We start from the raw sequence: 16,488 nt of genomic DNA, 5'->3' as shown, positions 1-16,488 counted from the left end.
CGGTGGAGCAATAGAGACTATTATAGAATGATATAAGCTCAAACAGAAATACTAATATTTTAAACCATTAATCAAAGACAATATTTATATCAAAATCTACTAAAAATAAATTATTTTCTACTATATTTTAAGTGTTTTTGTTTTGTTTTAAGCATAAAAGATTATCTTGCTTGGAAATGTTAGCCGTCTACCTAAAATAAAATTGGGATGAAATGGCTGAAATTCCCAAGCAAGGTGATTGGATACTGACAGTGAAAGACAAAGATAATACAACTTATAATTTGCTATTCATAAAATGAATAAAGTATTTTAGCCTTGGAAGGTGTTTATGTCTTTGGGATTTCTCTAGGAAAGTAACACCAAGCTCAAAAGAGAATTGCACACCTATGGTTCTGCTTTGTGGCTTTTACAGTAGGCTTTATTTATTTATGTCAAGGACCTACAGAGACAGATGTATTCAACTAATGAACTAATTTGAGCCTCAGCCTTATCTATTTACAAAGGGTAGAGAAAATTAGAAGATAAGGGTCCTTTGCTGAAAATCACTGGCTCTCTATCTTCTTAGTAATTTAAATGTAGTAGCAAGAACTGAAGGCTCTTAACTGCTTGAGGACACATCAGGAGACTCTTGTAAATCAACCACCAAGGAGCTCCAGATTAGCCACAATAACTTCTCTCCTTTGTGCCTGGCAGGAAATGGAAAGTGCTTCAGGCAAGTGTCAGGTGTCCCCTTCAGGTGTTAAAATTCCCATGCAATACCCTAGGGTTTCTAAAGCATTGAAAAACCTAACAGAAGTAGCAAATAAGATTAAGAATGTATCTTCAGGCAAAACAACCAGCTTGAAAGAAAGATGTTCAGATGAGCAAGTTATTTCATAGCTATATCCCTACGTCCCTACATAAAGAAAAGGCTGTTTGATTAAATTCAATCATTTGCATTTTTCTACATAATTGTACTAGATCATGCACATGAGAGACAATTTTTAACTTAAAATAATGTATAGGGCTAGTAATGATGAGGTAGTAAGGCAGCTGGGTCCCACATGGATGAGTCCCAGACCCAGAAGCTTGACAAACACACCGGTCATGTCTGTGTGCCCAAAACTCCAAGAGGAGAGGTGGACGACAGGGGATTGAGGCATGCCCATCTTCCATGAGAGATGCATTCTCACTTTCCTTCTCTCCCAGAAAGTGCACATACCCTCTAGCAAAAATTTTAAAAGGGAAAAAAGAAAATAATGTATAAAACTGTTGATTAATAGGAGTCAATATTTTTCTCCTTAAAGAAAATTAACTATGTTACATTCTTTAGAATAATTCAAATTTTCCCATCATAATTCCCCTTTCAGCAGGTAGAACTTTTCTTTTTTTTTTTTTTTTTTTTGGAGAGAGTTTCACTATAGGGCGCATGCGCTTGCCAGACAGACAGAGAGAGACATAGAGACAGAAAGCGAGAAATCACCCCCCAGGGTGGATGGTCACACCGCAATCCCTTCTCCTCCATTCTCCTCTCAGGATCTTGGGCACGCACGCACATGCTCCCAGCATGAGTTTTAAGCCACCGGGTCCGGGACATGAACCGCGGTCGACTACGTGGGAGTCCAGAGACATAGCCATTACGCTAACTGCTGGTTCCCAGCAGGTAGAACTTCTAATCCTCTCCCTAACATATTATGGCCATTGCAGAGACAATGACTTGGCTCAGGATTTGCCTTTCAAAAAGTAGATTTTGGGGATACAGCCGATGTCCTGGTGGTTAAGGCAGCTAGAACCCACACTAACCACATGACTCAAGTCTTGGACATGGTGGCTAGGAAAAAAAAAAAAAAAATGCTGGGTACATGTGCATGTGTGCCAAAAATCCTAAAAGGAGAAATGGAGAAAGGATTGAGGTGTAACCATCCCCTATGGAGGGAGGGGGCTTTATCACTTTTCTTCTCTCCTATTGTCTCTCTCTCTGTCTCTCCCAAGTGAACACATGAGGCCCCTGGCATTTTTTTTCTTTTCAAGTTTTTGATATAAGGCCATGCACTTACTGGATAGAAACAGAGAGGTAAAGTGAGAAATTACCCCCACAAAGTGAATGGCCATGACACAATTTTTTCTCCATTCTCAAGCCACCAGGTCCAGGACTCAAACCATGGTAGACCATGTGGAAATCCAGCACCTTAACCATCACATCACCTGCTGGATTCCTGGCAATTATTTTTTAAAGATAGATTTTAATTTCTAATTACAGGGGTAATAGACAGTATAAATGTGGAAAATAAAAGTACATAAAGAAGAAACTAAAGACCATTAGCCTGCCATTTAACTACCATATGTATATTAGTCTAGTGCCTTATGACATCTTTATTTTTAAAAAATTGTTATACCCTTTTAACATGTATACTCTGTTAAATATGCTATGTTTGCTTTACCTCCAATGAGAACTTCCCTATATTATAGGAAAGCATGGTTTTTAATCTTGTCCTCAATTGGGACTCGCACATAATCTGCCATGGTTCAAGTCCCAGACCAGCGACTTAAAACTCATGCCAGGCACGTGTGTGTGGGTGCCCAAGATCCCTAGAGAAGAACAGAGGAGGGAATGCAGCATGGCCATGCCTCCTGGGGGTGATTTCTCATTTTCTGTCTCTCTGTCTCTCCATTGAGCACACATGCCTTACAGCAAAAATCTCTCTCAAAAATAAAAATAAATAACAATAAATTAAATAATTCTTTTTAAAAAATCATTTCAAAGGGCCAGCAGGTGGCGTAGTGGTTAAGGTGCTGAACTCTCACGTGGCTGACAGCCATTTGAGTCCTGAACCCAACAACTTGAAACTCACACAGTGCACATGTGCGTACCTGCCCAAAATCCTGAGAGGAGAATACAACATGCATGGCCATCGCCCTGAGAGGAAGGAGGGGGGGAGTGATTTCTTGCTTTCTGTCTGTCTATCTCTCTCTCTCTGGTAAGCACATGTACCTTATAGCGAAAGTCTCTCAATACTAAGAATAAATAATTATTTCCTAGTTGGGGACAGGCAGTGGTAAGGCAACTCAACCAACATAGGACAGGACCTGGCTTCACATCTGGGGACCTCCTTGCATATGCTGGCTGTATGTGCATGTGACCATTGCCTAGGTTGACTGAAGTTGGCATGAATCATATTGTGAGGACCCTGCTAAAAAATGATCCTCTCTCTCCCTCTCTCTCTCTCTCTCTCTCTCAAGAAACAAATTTAGAAGAAAAAAAAAAGTCTTCATTAGTCTCACAAGTAAACTTTAGATTATTTAAACTACTTCAATAAAACCAAAGCTTTTATTAGCATTACATCAATTTTTAAAATTAATTGCTGAAGATTTGACAGATACAATATTAAGTCTTCATTTGAAAAAATGGAATCTTTTTATTTAAATCTTCTTTTGGAATTCTCAATACAGATAAGTTGCTCACACATTTCTTTTTAAGTTAATTCCTCAATATTTCATGTTTTGTAGCTTCATGAAATAGTTATTTTTCCTTTTATTTTAAATGGTTATTCATGATACAGTTCATAAATGTCAATTCATTTTTTATGCTTAACATTTTTCTCTCCTCTTATTTAAATTCTATGTATCCCAGAAGGCCAAGATGAAGTTTTCTCTCTTCTGTTTAATGAAGAAATATGCAAGAAAACATGGGCTCTTAGATCAGACAGATCAAGATTGTGGACCCTGCCTCCGATTGGTATGAAGATTAAGTGATATAATGGAGGGTATATAGCACATTATGTAGAACACCACTATTTGATTTGTGAGGCTGTGAGATACTTACTGCTCCATGATAAGCAATTTTCCAGTTACACAAACAAAAGAAATCACAATAGAAAGTTAAATAAAGTATGTATATTTAACCAAATATATATATTGAATAAACATGAAAAAGGTAGTTGAGTCCAATGATTAGGAACAACCACCTTGCAGCCAGTCTGTCTGGGTTCAGATCTTAATACCACCATTTACTAGTTATGGGGCTTTGAGTAAATCTCTTAAGCTTGTATGCATCAAGGTCTTATGTCTTTTTTGTTTGCTTAAGTTTTTGCTATAGGGTGTAAGTGCTCACTAGAGAGAGACAGAGAGAGGAAAAGTAAGAAATCACCACACAGTGGGGGATGGCCACACTACAATCCCTTCTCCTCCAGTTTCCTGTTGGGATTTTAGGCATCCATGCACACACACTTAGCATGATTTGTAAGCCACTGAGTCCAGGACTGAACTACGCAGCCAGCCATATGGGCCAATGTCTTAACCTCTATGCCACCTGATGCCCCTGCATCAGTTTTCTTAAGTGTAAAATTAGGATAATAATATTTATCCTATAGGATTCCTATTATAATTTAATAATTTTATATAAATGTACACACACACGTGTGTGTGTACATACATATATAGTGGTCTGAAGAGTGTGTTGAAAAGAATAGGCACTATATAAGAGGATGTTACTCTTATCACTATGTTTATAATCATTACTCATTAAGTTTGTGTAATATAATAAGCACCAAGCTGGATATAATGGTAAAGAAAAATCAACCTTATCCCTATTGCCATAGGGTGACACTAGGTCCAAAGGCTACATGGGAGTGATTAGATGAACTAGGGAAGTAAAGAATAGCACCAATGACTGTGACAGTGATAGCAAAGGTCCAGCAGCAGGAAAAAGCTGAAGAGTTCAAGGGGCTGAATTAAGGGCGATGAGGCTGGAGCAGTGGAAGCAAGAGGGTAAAACGCATGAGGCTGCCGGGGGCGTTGGGAGGTAGAGCCAGATTTTGAGACCCTGGAGCCTACCGATAGGCAATTTGTCTTTTTTCTAGGAGCAGTGTGAAGCCACAGAAATGTGAAATAATCAGATTTCAGTTAGAAAGGATGCTGGGTTAGAAGATGGATAGGAAGGAGGAAACAGTGTATAAGGTTCAGCCTATTGGGAGGGATTATCATTGTTTGGACAGGAGCATAATGTGGCATGGGCCAAGGTGATGATGAAGATAGAGAAATACAAACACATTTAAGGAGAAAATAAAATAAAAAAATAAATTAATTTAAAAAAAGGGAAAAAGGAAAAACAAACAAAACAAATTGCTCCATTGAAGGATCCATTGGTATTTACTAGTTATTTTCTTTTCAAAACATTTGATCTGTCAAACAAACAAACAAACAAACAAACAAAAAAGAGCCATGAATGTAAATCCAAAAGGGAGAGAAGAGGCAGAGATCCAGATGTTTGGATGTATTCCATCCTAGGTGAAAGAACAAGAGGCAAATTAGTAAGAGAAAAGCACAGGGGGCAGAAAGTTTTTTTTTTTTTTTTTTTTTTTTTTTTTTTTTTTAAGAGAGACCATTGAAATAAAAAGAAAATAACAACAATAACAACAAAAGACAGAAGATGAAATTAACAGGATTTGGACAGGAGAACTGAAATGAAGAATGGTACTGAGAGTGACTCCGAGGTTCCCAACCAATATACCTGGACAGATCCTGGTGCCTTCAATGAGATGGGTAACACTCTCTAGACCAAAAACATACTGTCCCACTAGATAACTGCATTTTTACTAACAGGTAATCAACATGGTGTATTTGTTACTATTAAGACAAGTCAGGAAATGCCCACTAACCTGCACCTCCAAAAAGGTTCATCTGCTCTCTTGGCACAATGGGAATACCCTGCCCTGATTTGTGGCATCTGTATGTTCAAGTTCAAGGTTCTAACACTAAGTTATCATTACTGTTACTTTTATTTACAAACTCCCTGAGATGTAAATTATAATGCAGAAACTGGGGAAAAGAGAAATCACCAGAATTGTTGTCAAGACCATGATATCACTCAGTAACTAACCACAATAATTCTATTTGTTAGGTTACTAATAGTATTCTCTCAGATATTCCCTTTTAAACAAAAAGTTGAACAGTACATGGAATAGGCTTCTTTAAATATAGAGATGATAATGTAAAATTTTTACTCTTTACATTTTTTTCTAGTTCTACCTTCTTACTCCTCTACATTCTTTTTAATATTTTGTCAGTGATGATATAACATTACAAAAGAACACATGTTATAAACCTCTAGAACTTGTAATTAATAAAATAATAACATCTGTGCTAAATAAGCTTTAAAAATCATATTCTGCTTTTTGAAAATTTCATGACATGACCTATTAGTGATCTTAAAACCAGAGTTACATGTCACAAACAGCATATTTAGAAAGTAAAGTAAACAGAAATCAAGTACATCACAAATAGTAGCTGGAAATATTGTCTATTGACAATACTAAGCTAGAGGCGAGTCAACAAAAATGTTTTGGATTTGTTGGGTTACTACAGTTCTCTGATTTCACAAGTGAGGAAGCTGTAAGAGTTTTCAGGTCCAACAGCTCACAAAGAAGTAAAGCCAGCAATAGAACCCTTGTCACCAAATTTCATGACTCTTACATCATATTGTTTCTTTTCAGCTACATTTTCTCTCCCACTGTAATTAGGCTTCATTGGGGATAAATAAAATGTCATGAAATCACTAAGTGAGCTTGCCCAAGAGAAATTTTTAAAAAAACTCAAAAGAATAAATAACAAGAATGTATGAGTTATGGAAGTTTTTCCTACTACAATGAGGAATTGTATCAATGGAAACAAAGAACTATGTTTTCTGGCTGAAATGGTTAAAAAAAAAACACACACAAAAGCAAAGGATTTTAAAATAGAAACTTAGATTTAAAAAAGACAAAGCTATAATTACTATAAGTTTATGATGCATATCCTTAAATAAAATATTTGTGTGTCTTTGGATAGTACTGGACCACCCAGATGAAAAACGAAAACAATTATTGCCTCCAAACAATGCGGTCAATACTCTGGATGACTGACTAGGTCTTTCACTTTTCTTCCCAATTTTAGGGGTCACAGCACAGGCGTAGGTATAATGCCAGTGGCTGATTAAAGCAGGTCGCAATCTGTCTGAGAGAGTTTCTGTGCCATCCTTCACAGGGACAGGGACCAGACGAAATGACCTCTCCTGTTGCCTTCCAATTAATTCAATCAGCCTCTGCTTCTATCGGATATCTTCAGAGATGCAAACTGTACATTCATTCTAAGTCCTCCCCAGAAATCAGCAAGCCTAGATGTTGCAGACAGTGTTTAATGAATAAGCAGGATTCCCTTCTCATTCATCATTTTTAATTTACATTTTGTTTATAAGTATCATTTTCTCCCACAATAACCCAAATCCCCATGGAGGAAAAGGGCTGGATCTAACTCCCCAAGTTTTCACTTGGTATTATGGTACACAAATGCATCCTAAATTAATATCAAGGTTTGTTAAACCAACCTGAACTGCATTTTCTTCTAAAGAAGGGCATAGAAATAAAATAATTTCAGTCAGCTGTCTATAAGGCCTCTGTCCCTTTCATTTTGATATTCTGTGAAGTGTCACTCTGGGAAACTATTATGGAATACCATAAAGTACAACTGGGAAAACTTTGCCAGGTAAAGAAAATCTATGTCTTCTATTCCTATGTTTAAATAAATACACATGAAAGTCAAGTCAGTAAGGGTGTTTGTTTTTTTGTTTCTCTCCAAATGGACTGGTAAGGAAATTTCCATAATAGAGGGGCTAGATGACCTGAAACTAACAGCATTAGACAGGTTGCAACAAAGGATCCAAGATGCAAGATGCCATAAGTGCTCAGGAGCCAGCTCACTTCAAATCTCTCATAAATCAGGAACCCGTGGCTGTATTTTAATACCTCCTAAACAATCAATAAAGCATCAGTATTCATTAAGCAGAACTCATGCAAAGAGTTGCCTAAAATCAAAAGTTGTGGCTTTGGACTAAGAACATACTTTATAATGGAAAGAGAGTAAATGTATTTGACAAACTTTTAAAAAAATCTAATTAATGTAAAATGTGGTGTCCCTTGGGAACTGGACAATGGTGCAGCTATTTAACACAATACTCTATGAAGCTGACCACTGGGAAGGTTCCAGATTCACACCCAGAGACCTCCCTGAGTGTGCCAGGCACACACATGCCCATGATCAGGGGCTGGCTAAAGTGAGGGGTAGATCACAGCATCAAGACCCTATGAGGATGCTATTTCTCTCTCTCCATCTCTCTCACTCATGGAAGAAATAAACATTAGTTTTTAAAAAATGGAAAATGTGATGTCTATCAACATTACATATAAACTAAACCATAGTTCACAATGTGTGTAGGTTCCCTCAGTATTTAGAAGTTGTTCCAAAACAAATGTGGAATTCCGACCTAGTAAAGACTGAACTACCAAGGATGTGTTCTGGTAACCACAGTTTCACCTTGATAGAAAAAGCATGACCCATTGGATCACTCATTAACCTTTGCATTTAAAGACACAAAAAATTTGAAAATATTTTCATGTTTTAACTTTCAATGCATGCAAATGCAAAAAAGAATAAAAAATATTTTCATCTTTAAACTTTTATCACGTTCTGAACATCAAAACACATTTTGTGAGAAAAATTATAAATAGAAATTTGATAAATTTAGAACCAATGTGAAAATCATAGCCTGAGATGCACTTTAAATTTATTTCTAACAAATCTGCTATACTCCGTGATTTATTTTTGCTCCTAAAATTATGTTACTGGCACCAAGGACTTGGATAGAAAACAGGGAAGATATGATAATGGAAACATTTAGACATAATGGCTTAAGTGTAAAAATGTTTATAAATAGTCTTCTTCTTAGAAGCTAAAAGGAGGTGACCTAATATTTATTGGGATCTATTATGAGTCAGCCACCATGACAGATTGGTATGTCGATGCATAATGCTTTTAATAACTCTGTAAGGTACCTTTCCCTATTCCCATATTTTAGCTTAGGAAACTATCAGACAGTTTAAATACCCTGCCCTTTATCACAGAGTTTGTAAGCTATAGAAGACAAGAGTACAGCCTGTGTTCTGGTTTACAAATATTCAGTGTATACATTTTGACTTTGAATTTTATTGTCTTTTAAGGTTGCCTGGAATAGTAGGAATAGTAGGACAGACATTAATTTTGTAATCAAAAAATCCTCTACTGAGTATCTCTGTTATAGATAACAGAGATATAACCTAGCCTCTCTTGGTCCCAGTATCTTCATCTGAGAATAGGGTGATAATAACTCCTCCTTCGATGAAATGAAAACTGCATTATCTACAATATTCTTGTGCTCTTATTCACAAGGTACAAGTCATTTAGGATTATAATTATCTTCATATTAACTTTTTAAAAAGAATTATTTCATTATATTAATTATCATTATTTAATATTCTCTAGGGCACATATGTTCACCAAAGAGAGAGAGAAAGTGAGAAAAAAAGCAACCAGGTCTGGAACTCAAACTGCAGTAAGACATGTGGGAGTCCAGTGCCTTAAGTACCACTCTGCAGTCAGACATGTGGGAGTCCATGCCTTAAGTACCACACCAACTGCTGGCCTCTACACATTTATCTTTAAAATGCCTTTTAACCTACCTTTCTAGTTTCAACTTCTCACAAAATTAATGACTATTCTGTTTTATTCAAACAGTCCAATTACTTTTAATGAAATAAATAAGAAGGAAAACAAAAACCTATGAAAATGTTCTCCTATTTGTTATTTTTAAAATCCTCTTTGTATCTTGTCTAACATAATGTCATTAATGGACTACAAGAATAGAAAACACATTTATTTCGTTTATCATTTTATTTTCATTATACACAGTTACATACCATCAAAAGGTAGTATCCTCTATTCATTGTTTCATGCTAGTTGCTTCTGTAGTGAAGGGTCCTGTCCACTACTACCTAATGAAATGTTGAGTAGATTAGGTCCTACCTTTGCAGACTACCTCATGGCAACTCCTTGTTTTTTATTTTTCTAAATACAATCCTAAAGTTCATTATACTCCTTGATAGGCACTAATTATTCTATTCCATACTTGTATAACCTAATAATAAATATGATGAATGAAAAAAGACAGACTCAAAACTATCTAAAGTTATTTTAGGGGGCTGGATGGTAACAAGGCAGTAAAACACACCACCACTCTGCGAGCCCGACCCCCATGAGGAGATTCAAAGATTGTGTCAGGAAACTTGCCAGAGTACACTGGACACATGAGTACCAATGGTGTGTGGCTGGCTGAAGCTGGGAGTGGATCACAGCATCACAACCTATTGACGGTGCTGTCTCTCTGTTTCTCTCCCTCTCTCTCATCTCTGTCTCTCTTGCTCATGGAAGAAATAAATAAGTACATTTTCAAAATAGAGAATCAAATTTAACATGGTTAGTATGCAGGGACTTTCTATTGATCAGCTGGATGTGTTAGTCAAATTCAGAAGATGAGATTAATCTGAGAAAGGGTTTCAAAACTGTGACTGTTTTCCATTCTTTTCTCAGTTAAGTTCACAGAGTAATTTTCAGTGTCACAGCCTTGTCATTTTGCAAATGCTATTTTTTGTCACAATATTGCTCTTTCCTGCCCCTAGGTATTTAGCACCTGTCTAACCAAGTTATGAGGAAACTAAGTTAGTCTCCACTGGCTCTTGCTTTTACAGTTTTAGGCCATTTTTCTCCTCCAAATAGGCATTCTCCTTTTGCCTCATTCCTGTCCAACAGTGTACAGTAACAACAAAACAGGCTGCTTCACACAGAGATATGAATGACTGATAATGCTCATGGTTTTACCACCCTGGGTGTGATGGTTAACATGCCTTCACTTCTGCAATCTGCATCATCAACAAATCGTTTGTAGGGAAGAATCACCAAATTGGACAGCCATTTATTTTAACAATGTCAAAGATAATTCTCTTCTTGGATTTCCAGGACTTAAGAAAAAAAGATGAGGGAATACTAACAACTCCAACCAGGTCCTACAGTGTTTCTTTTGTTATCATATAGTAGTCATTTCAAATTAAATATATAAATACATTTACCATTAAAAGAATTAATTTTTATTCTACTATGCATAAAAAGTGTCTTTTTTCAAAAGTGCAAATTCATTACTTAAAATACTGATGAATACAAAAAATATAAAATCATTTATTTTTTCTCTCTTTAAATTTTAAGAATGTGTCCCTCAAAATTCTTCTATTAAGTCAGCTAGATCCCACATAGCCAACTGTGCAGTTTGAGTGCTGGACCCAGCAGCTTCAAAACCACGCTGGGTGCATGTGAGCCCAAAATCCTGAGAGAATGAAAATGAAGATACTTTAGCATGGGCCATCCCTGCTGGCAAGGGCTAGGGGGAGGTGTTTTCTCACTTAGCTCTGTCTCCAGTGAGTGACATGCCCTATGGCAAAACTAAAAGAAAGGAAAAAAATTCCTCTTTCTTGTCATATTTACAAAATATCTGTGAATCCCTTTGATCTAGTCTCTTTCCATCATTTCTTAAATGGTGTCTTACTTTATTTATCTATTTATTATGTTTTTAACTTTTTCACCTTCTTCATAACCTTATCTTGTTTTGACCTGCTATGGCATGTTCCTCTTCACTGTAATAATTTGGTACATACCTTTTATTTCAATCTTTGGATACTGGTACCTCTTACATATTTTTAGGATAATGTGCCCCAATCGAATGAGTTCTTCAACTAAGGTTAATTCTACTGGAATACAATATTTTATTGTAAATGCTCTAATGCTCAGAGAAATTTATAAAGCTTTCTATGTGTGATCAATTTCATTCTTTTAGAGAAAAGTTACCGCCAAAAAATCAAATATATCATAAATGATGAAAGATGGTAAAAATCTCCACCTAATTCTTTTTAATTCTTCTTTTAATATTTTTGATTTATTTCTTTTCAGAGAGAGAGGCATCCCCAACAGAGACTTTACATGGTGATATAGCACACGCTTGAGTTGGCCAGAATCCTCCATGTGTGCCCAGTGTGTACAGAGAGACCTTCTGGACAAGAACCTGAGACCTTCCCATGTGGCTTCAGTATCACAGAACATTGTGCAAACAATACGTCATGGCAGCTAACTATCCACCTAATTCTTTCTACTTGTAAGTATCAGATCAATTGTTTTCCTCTATTTACATTCTTCAGTGACTCTTTGGTCAAATCCAACAAAAACACCAAAAGTCATCTAAAAAATCTAATATGAATCATGATATCCTATCATTTAAGACTCATGTTTTCACTCATTTGTGGAAACTAAAAGATCTGATCACATAGAACTGGAGTGTGCAATAGTGGATGCTAGAAGCTGATGAAGGGAATCGGAGGGGAGTTTGGGGAGAACTTTGTTAACAGATATAAAACTGTAGCTAGATAAGATGAATGAGTTCTGACTACTAAAGAAACTGTAATTCATAGAAATTCTATGTATATTTTAAGCAGAAAAAAAGAGTTGCAAATTTTATAACACAAATAAAAAATAAGATAATGAAAAGATTAATTGTCCTTATTTGAGCACTACATGTTGTGTACATGTATTGAAAAATCATCTTCTACCTGGTCAAGACTTACTATTAAAAACATAATTTAAAAATTTTTTTTCAGATACCCTTTGTATTTATTTTAGTCCTTGCTTACCCAAGTTGTATGTACTTTTAAACATTTCCCATCCTTATTATATAACATCCTCTCTATAGTCCCCTTACTTTAGAGTCACTCAAATATCTCTTATGCCCTAGAATATGTGCAAAATGCATTTCTATTCACCTATAGCATAATAAAATACAATTACAATAGAAGACATGAAGAGTTAATTCTATTTTATCCTACAAATGAGCTTTATCATAACTGTATAGTTAAACATAAAATTAGTAGCAAATCTAAAAAGCATTTAGACTAATCAGACCTAGACTCCTGGAGATAAGTTCTTAGATTGTGCTTATGGGATAGCAATCGGGTTGGTTCAGTCAATTTAAAAACAAAGAAAGAAAGGGACCAACAGTTAGTGTAATGGCTATTTCGCTGAACTACCATGTAGTCGACTGCGGTTCGCGTCCCAGACCCGGTGGCTTAAAAGTCACACCAGGCACGTGTGCGTGCATGCCCAAGATCCCAAGAGGAGAATGGAGAAGGAGGGATTGCAGCGTGGCCATCCCCCCTGGGGGGTGATTTCTCACTTTCTGTCTCTCTCTCGCTCTCTCTCTCTCTGTCTGGCGAGTGCAAGCGCCCTATAGCAAAAAACTCTCAAAAAAGAAAGAACAAAAAAAAAAAGACTAATTACCTCAATGACAAAAACAAAAATCTGACCATAGGTTTGCTTTTCTGCTGATGTACATGCAGCCCTAAAGAAAGGTAAACTATTCTTCATACAGACATAGATTTCCATGTTGTTCAGTATATGTTTGAAACTGTATGGCATATTAGGTATCTGGACTTTGAAACAGGCTTTTCCGAACTACCTTATATTATCAAGGAAAAGAGAAGAGGGGTAGAACAAAGAACAAAGAGGACCACATCCAACATTTTACAGAAGACTTCAGGAAGGAAAACAAGGCATTTTGTTTCTAGTATATACAAAGTATGTCTACAATATGATTTATAACATAAAATAACTGCTATAAACATCTTACATATATCACATTTATTTTGTATTTTTACTTGCCACAGCCACATTGAAATCTAAGATAGCCTAATAATGTTCAAAAGACAAACAAAAAGATCACAATGAAACACAATAACAGAGTAATTACTATTCAGTGGGGAGAACAACGGAGGCATTTTTTTCTTTACTCTAGCTGTAATCAGTTCATAATTACGGCCCTAAAAACAAGGCAACACATAAAGAAACAGCAAGAAACTGCTAGTCAGCTTCCATGTTATAAATTTATGATATCTTCAAGCTTTTTATCTTCACTCCCTGACAGACGATGGGGACTTTGCAGCTCTTAGACCGCTGCTCCCTTCATCAGTAGCAGCATCCAGATGTACAGGTTAATGTTCCACAGAAGCTTATTTATTTTTTAAAAATGTTAAAGACCCATAGAGCATGACAAATAACACAGGTTTAAAATATAGATAACTAAAACTCAGCATCAGGAGGAAGTAGCTTCTTGTTTGTTGTTGACAAACCACAAGCTTGAAATAATATTAAAAATGTTCTTGCTAAAGTATACAGCTTATTATCAGATATCATGACTTATTAAAAATTATTTCATTCTACTGGAACAGAAAGAGAAAGTTGCCTTCTGCTACTCCAGACTTTTGCATTTTCTATAGAGTGACTCTCTAGAGAAGTTTTGCTATCTAGATTATCTCATATGAACTCAAAGACCAATATATCTGGAAAAAGAGGAAGACAAAGACACTCATAAATTTTTTTCAAAGAGTTAAATCACTCAACCATTATCCAATTGGCAGTTTGGAAAATTAATCCAAATATTTTATTTGTTTAGATCTATGTCAGAATACATCCTTAAAGACATTTTAATGATATCCTACTTTAAAAAAAATATTTAACAAACAAAACACACACACACACATATTACTGGTATGATCTGTGTATATTGAAATTTCCAGGAACCAGCAGTTAGCATAATGGCTATGTCGCTGGATTCCCACGTAGTCGACTGCAGTTCGCGTCCCGGACCTGTTGGCTTAGAACTCACGCCAGGAGCGTGTGCGTGCGTGCCCAAGATCCCGAGAGGAGAATGGAGGAGAAGGGATTTTACGGCGTGATCACTTGGGGGGTGATTTCTCGCTTTCTGTCTCTATGTCTTTCTCTGTCTGACTGACAAGCGCGCACGCGCCCTATAGCGAAAACCTCTCAAAAAAAAAAAAAAAAAAAAGAAATTTCCTTTTAATTTCCTTTTATTTAATGGATATGGAGATATTTTACTTCCTAAGGAGAAATTTATGTTTGTGTTGCTTCATAAGATACAAAAGATATGGGGCCAGCAGGTGGTGTGGTGGCTAAGGGCACTGGACTCCCACATGGTCAACCATGGTTCAAGTCCTAGACCTGGTGACTTGCTTTCTCACTTTTCCACTTTTTCTCTTTCTCTCACTCTATCCCTCTCTGGTCAGAGTTAAATAAATAAATATTTTTTTTAAATATACAGAAATAATATACCCATACACAACAACATTTTAAGTTAAATTCTGGAAATTTAGTTTAGGATTAGTGATTATTCATGTTGTAGTGCCATTATATTAAGCTACTGAGTTAACAATGACTTTAAAAGTTTACTTGTCTTTTCATTCAAGATTATGGATGCAAATTCTAGAGGTGAATAACCCATTTTCATATGGATGTGCTGTCAGAGGGTGAAGATATTTGCCAAGTCAGAGGCCACACCTGGAGCCAGGGCTGCACCATGACGGCAGGAACATACGGTAAGAACCATCCAGAGTGCACACGGGTGAAGGGGAGCAGCGGGGAAGAGGAGGAAGAGGAGCAGCAGGGCCCAGTAAAGGGTGAATACAGACAGGAATACCTGGAGACTCCATAGGTGGGAATCTGGGGCTCTATGTAGAATGACTTGATGTGAATGTCAGGGGTGCCAACTGCTGTGTTAGACTGCAAAATGTGAGTCAGAAACCTTTCCTGTGGGGGAGTAAGCAGGAAATTTGAGATTCTCATTAACTCCCTGAGACCACTAGGGTGCCATTTGATAAACGAGGTGCCAGTGTCCTAAATGGAAGCTAAGCATCTGCTGGAATAAATGTACATCCTAACATGCCCAATTTATTAAGGTAGAGAATTACCCCACCCAATGTGTCAGAGTAGCAATGACTTGTCCTTCTTGAATATTCAGTTGCTACATGGGAAAAGAGAAAGAGACAGACCTATCCAGGCATAGCATGCAATTTTTAAGAATACTACATTACTAACGTATTACTTTTATGTTAAGAAAAACCTTAATTTGAGATTTCATCCTTAGATAATTAAATATCCTTACTTGCCACCAGCTTTCTTTGCCTACATGTACTTTATGACTTATGCTCACAACACAGACCTTCTTTAGAGTTACGGTTATCTTTCTCCCTTCTGCACTATGTTCATAATTTTAATGCAAAAGCATGGTCTGTATTGTTTCACAAGAGGCAGCTTTCCCAGGCTAATTTTTTTAAAGTCCTGTTGTAACCAGGGAGGCTGCCAACTTGAGGCAGTGACTCACACATTGCATTCTGCATCCATTCTAGCACAGGAGAGGCATTCTCTTTTCTCCTTGCTTGTGAGCTCTGAAGAAGAAACTAGTAATCCTTACTGCCAGTGCACAGGACTGTGTTCCAAAGAATAGGCCTTAAATGATCTTAAAAAGTCTTTTGCTCATAATTACTATTTGTTGCTATCAAGTGAAAGCCTCTTTGGCACAGCATGTGGGTAAAATAACCGTACCAATTGTTAACTGATTTCCATTAAAAAAAAAAAAAAAGATGCAACTCTAAACCAGATAAACATCAATTTTAATCAGGCTATTAATCACTATATTGAAAGTGAACATGTAATTGCAGGGAAACAGGGTTTTCTTTGAAGAAACAGAGTGATGGAGGCAGATACTGAATAGGCACA

The 16,488-nt window shown here is 36.5% G+C and overlaps 1 protein-coding gene across 1 annotated transcript in view; it reads right to left on the bottom strand.

Annotated features, from left to right (window-relative positions):
• Nucleotides 1-15,291, bottom strand: part of LOC102480521 (metabotropic glutamate receptor 8-like) — a 340,194-nt gene extending 324,903 nt beyond the window's left edge. Inside the window, exons 1-2 of the mRNA XM_006146885.3 lie at nt 15,271-15,291; nt 6,844-7,063 (exon numbers count right to left, since the gene is read on the bottom strand). Of these exons, the coding sequence (XP_006146947.1) occupies nt 6,844-7,063; nt 15,271-15,291 (241 nt within the window). The remainder of the gene's footprint in view (nt 1-6,843; nt 7,064-15,270) is intronic.
• Nucleotides 15,292-16,488: the final 1,197 nt, after the last annotated feature.

This window comes from Tupaia chinensis, unplaced genomic scaffold (genome assembly GCF_000334495.1).
Source record: "Tupaia chinensis unplaced genomic scaffold, TupChi_1.0 Scaffold000192_2, whole genome shotgun sequence".
Classification (NCBI taxonomy): Eukaryota; Metazoa; Chordata; class Mammalia; order Scandentia; family Tupaiidae; genus Tupaia; species Tupaia belangeri.
This window is presented reverse-complemented; position numbering and strand designations above follow the sequence as displayed.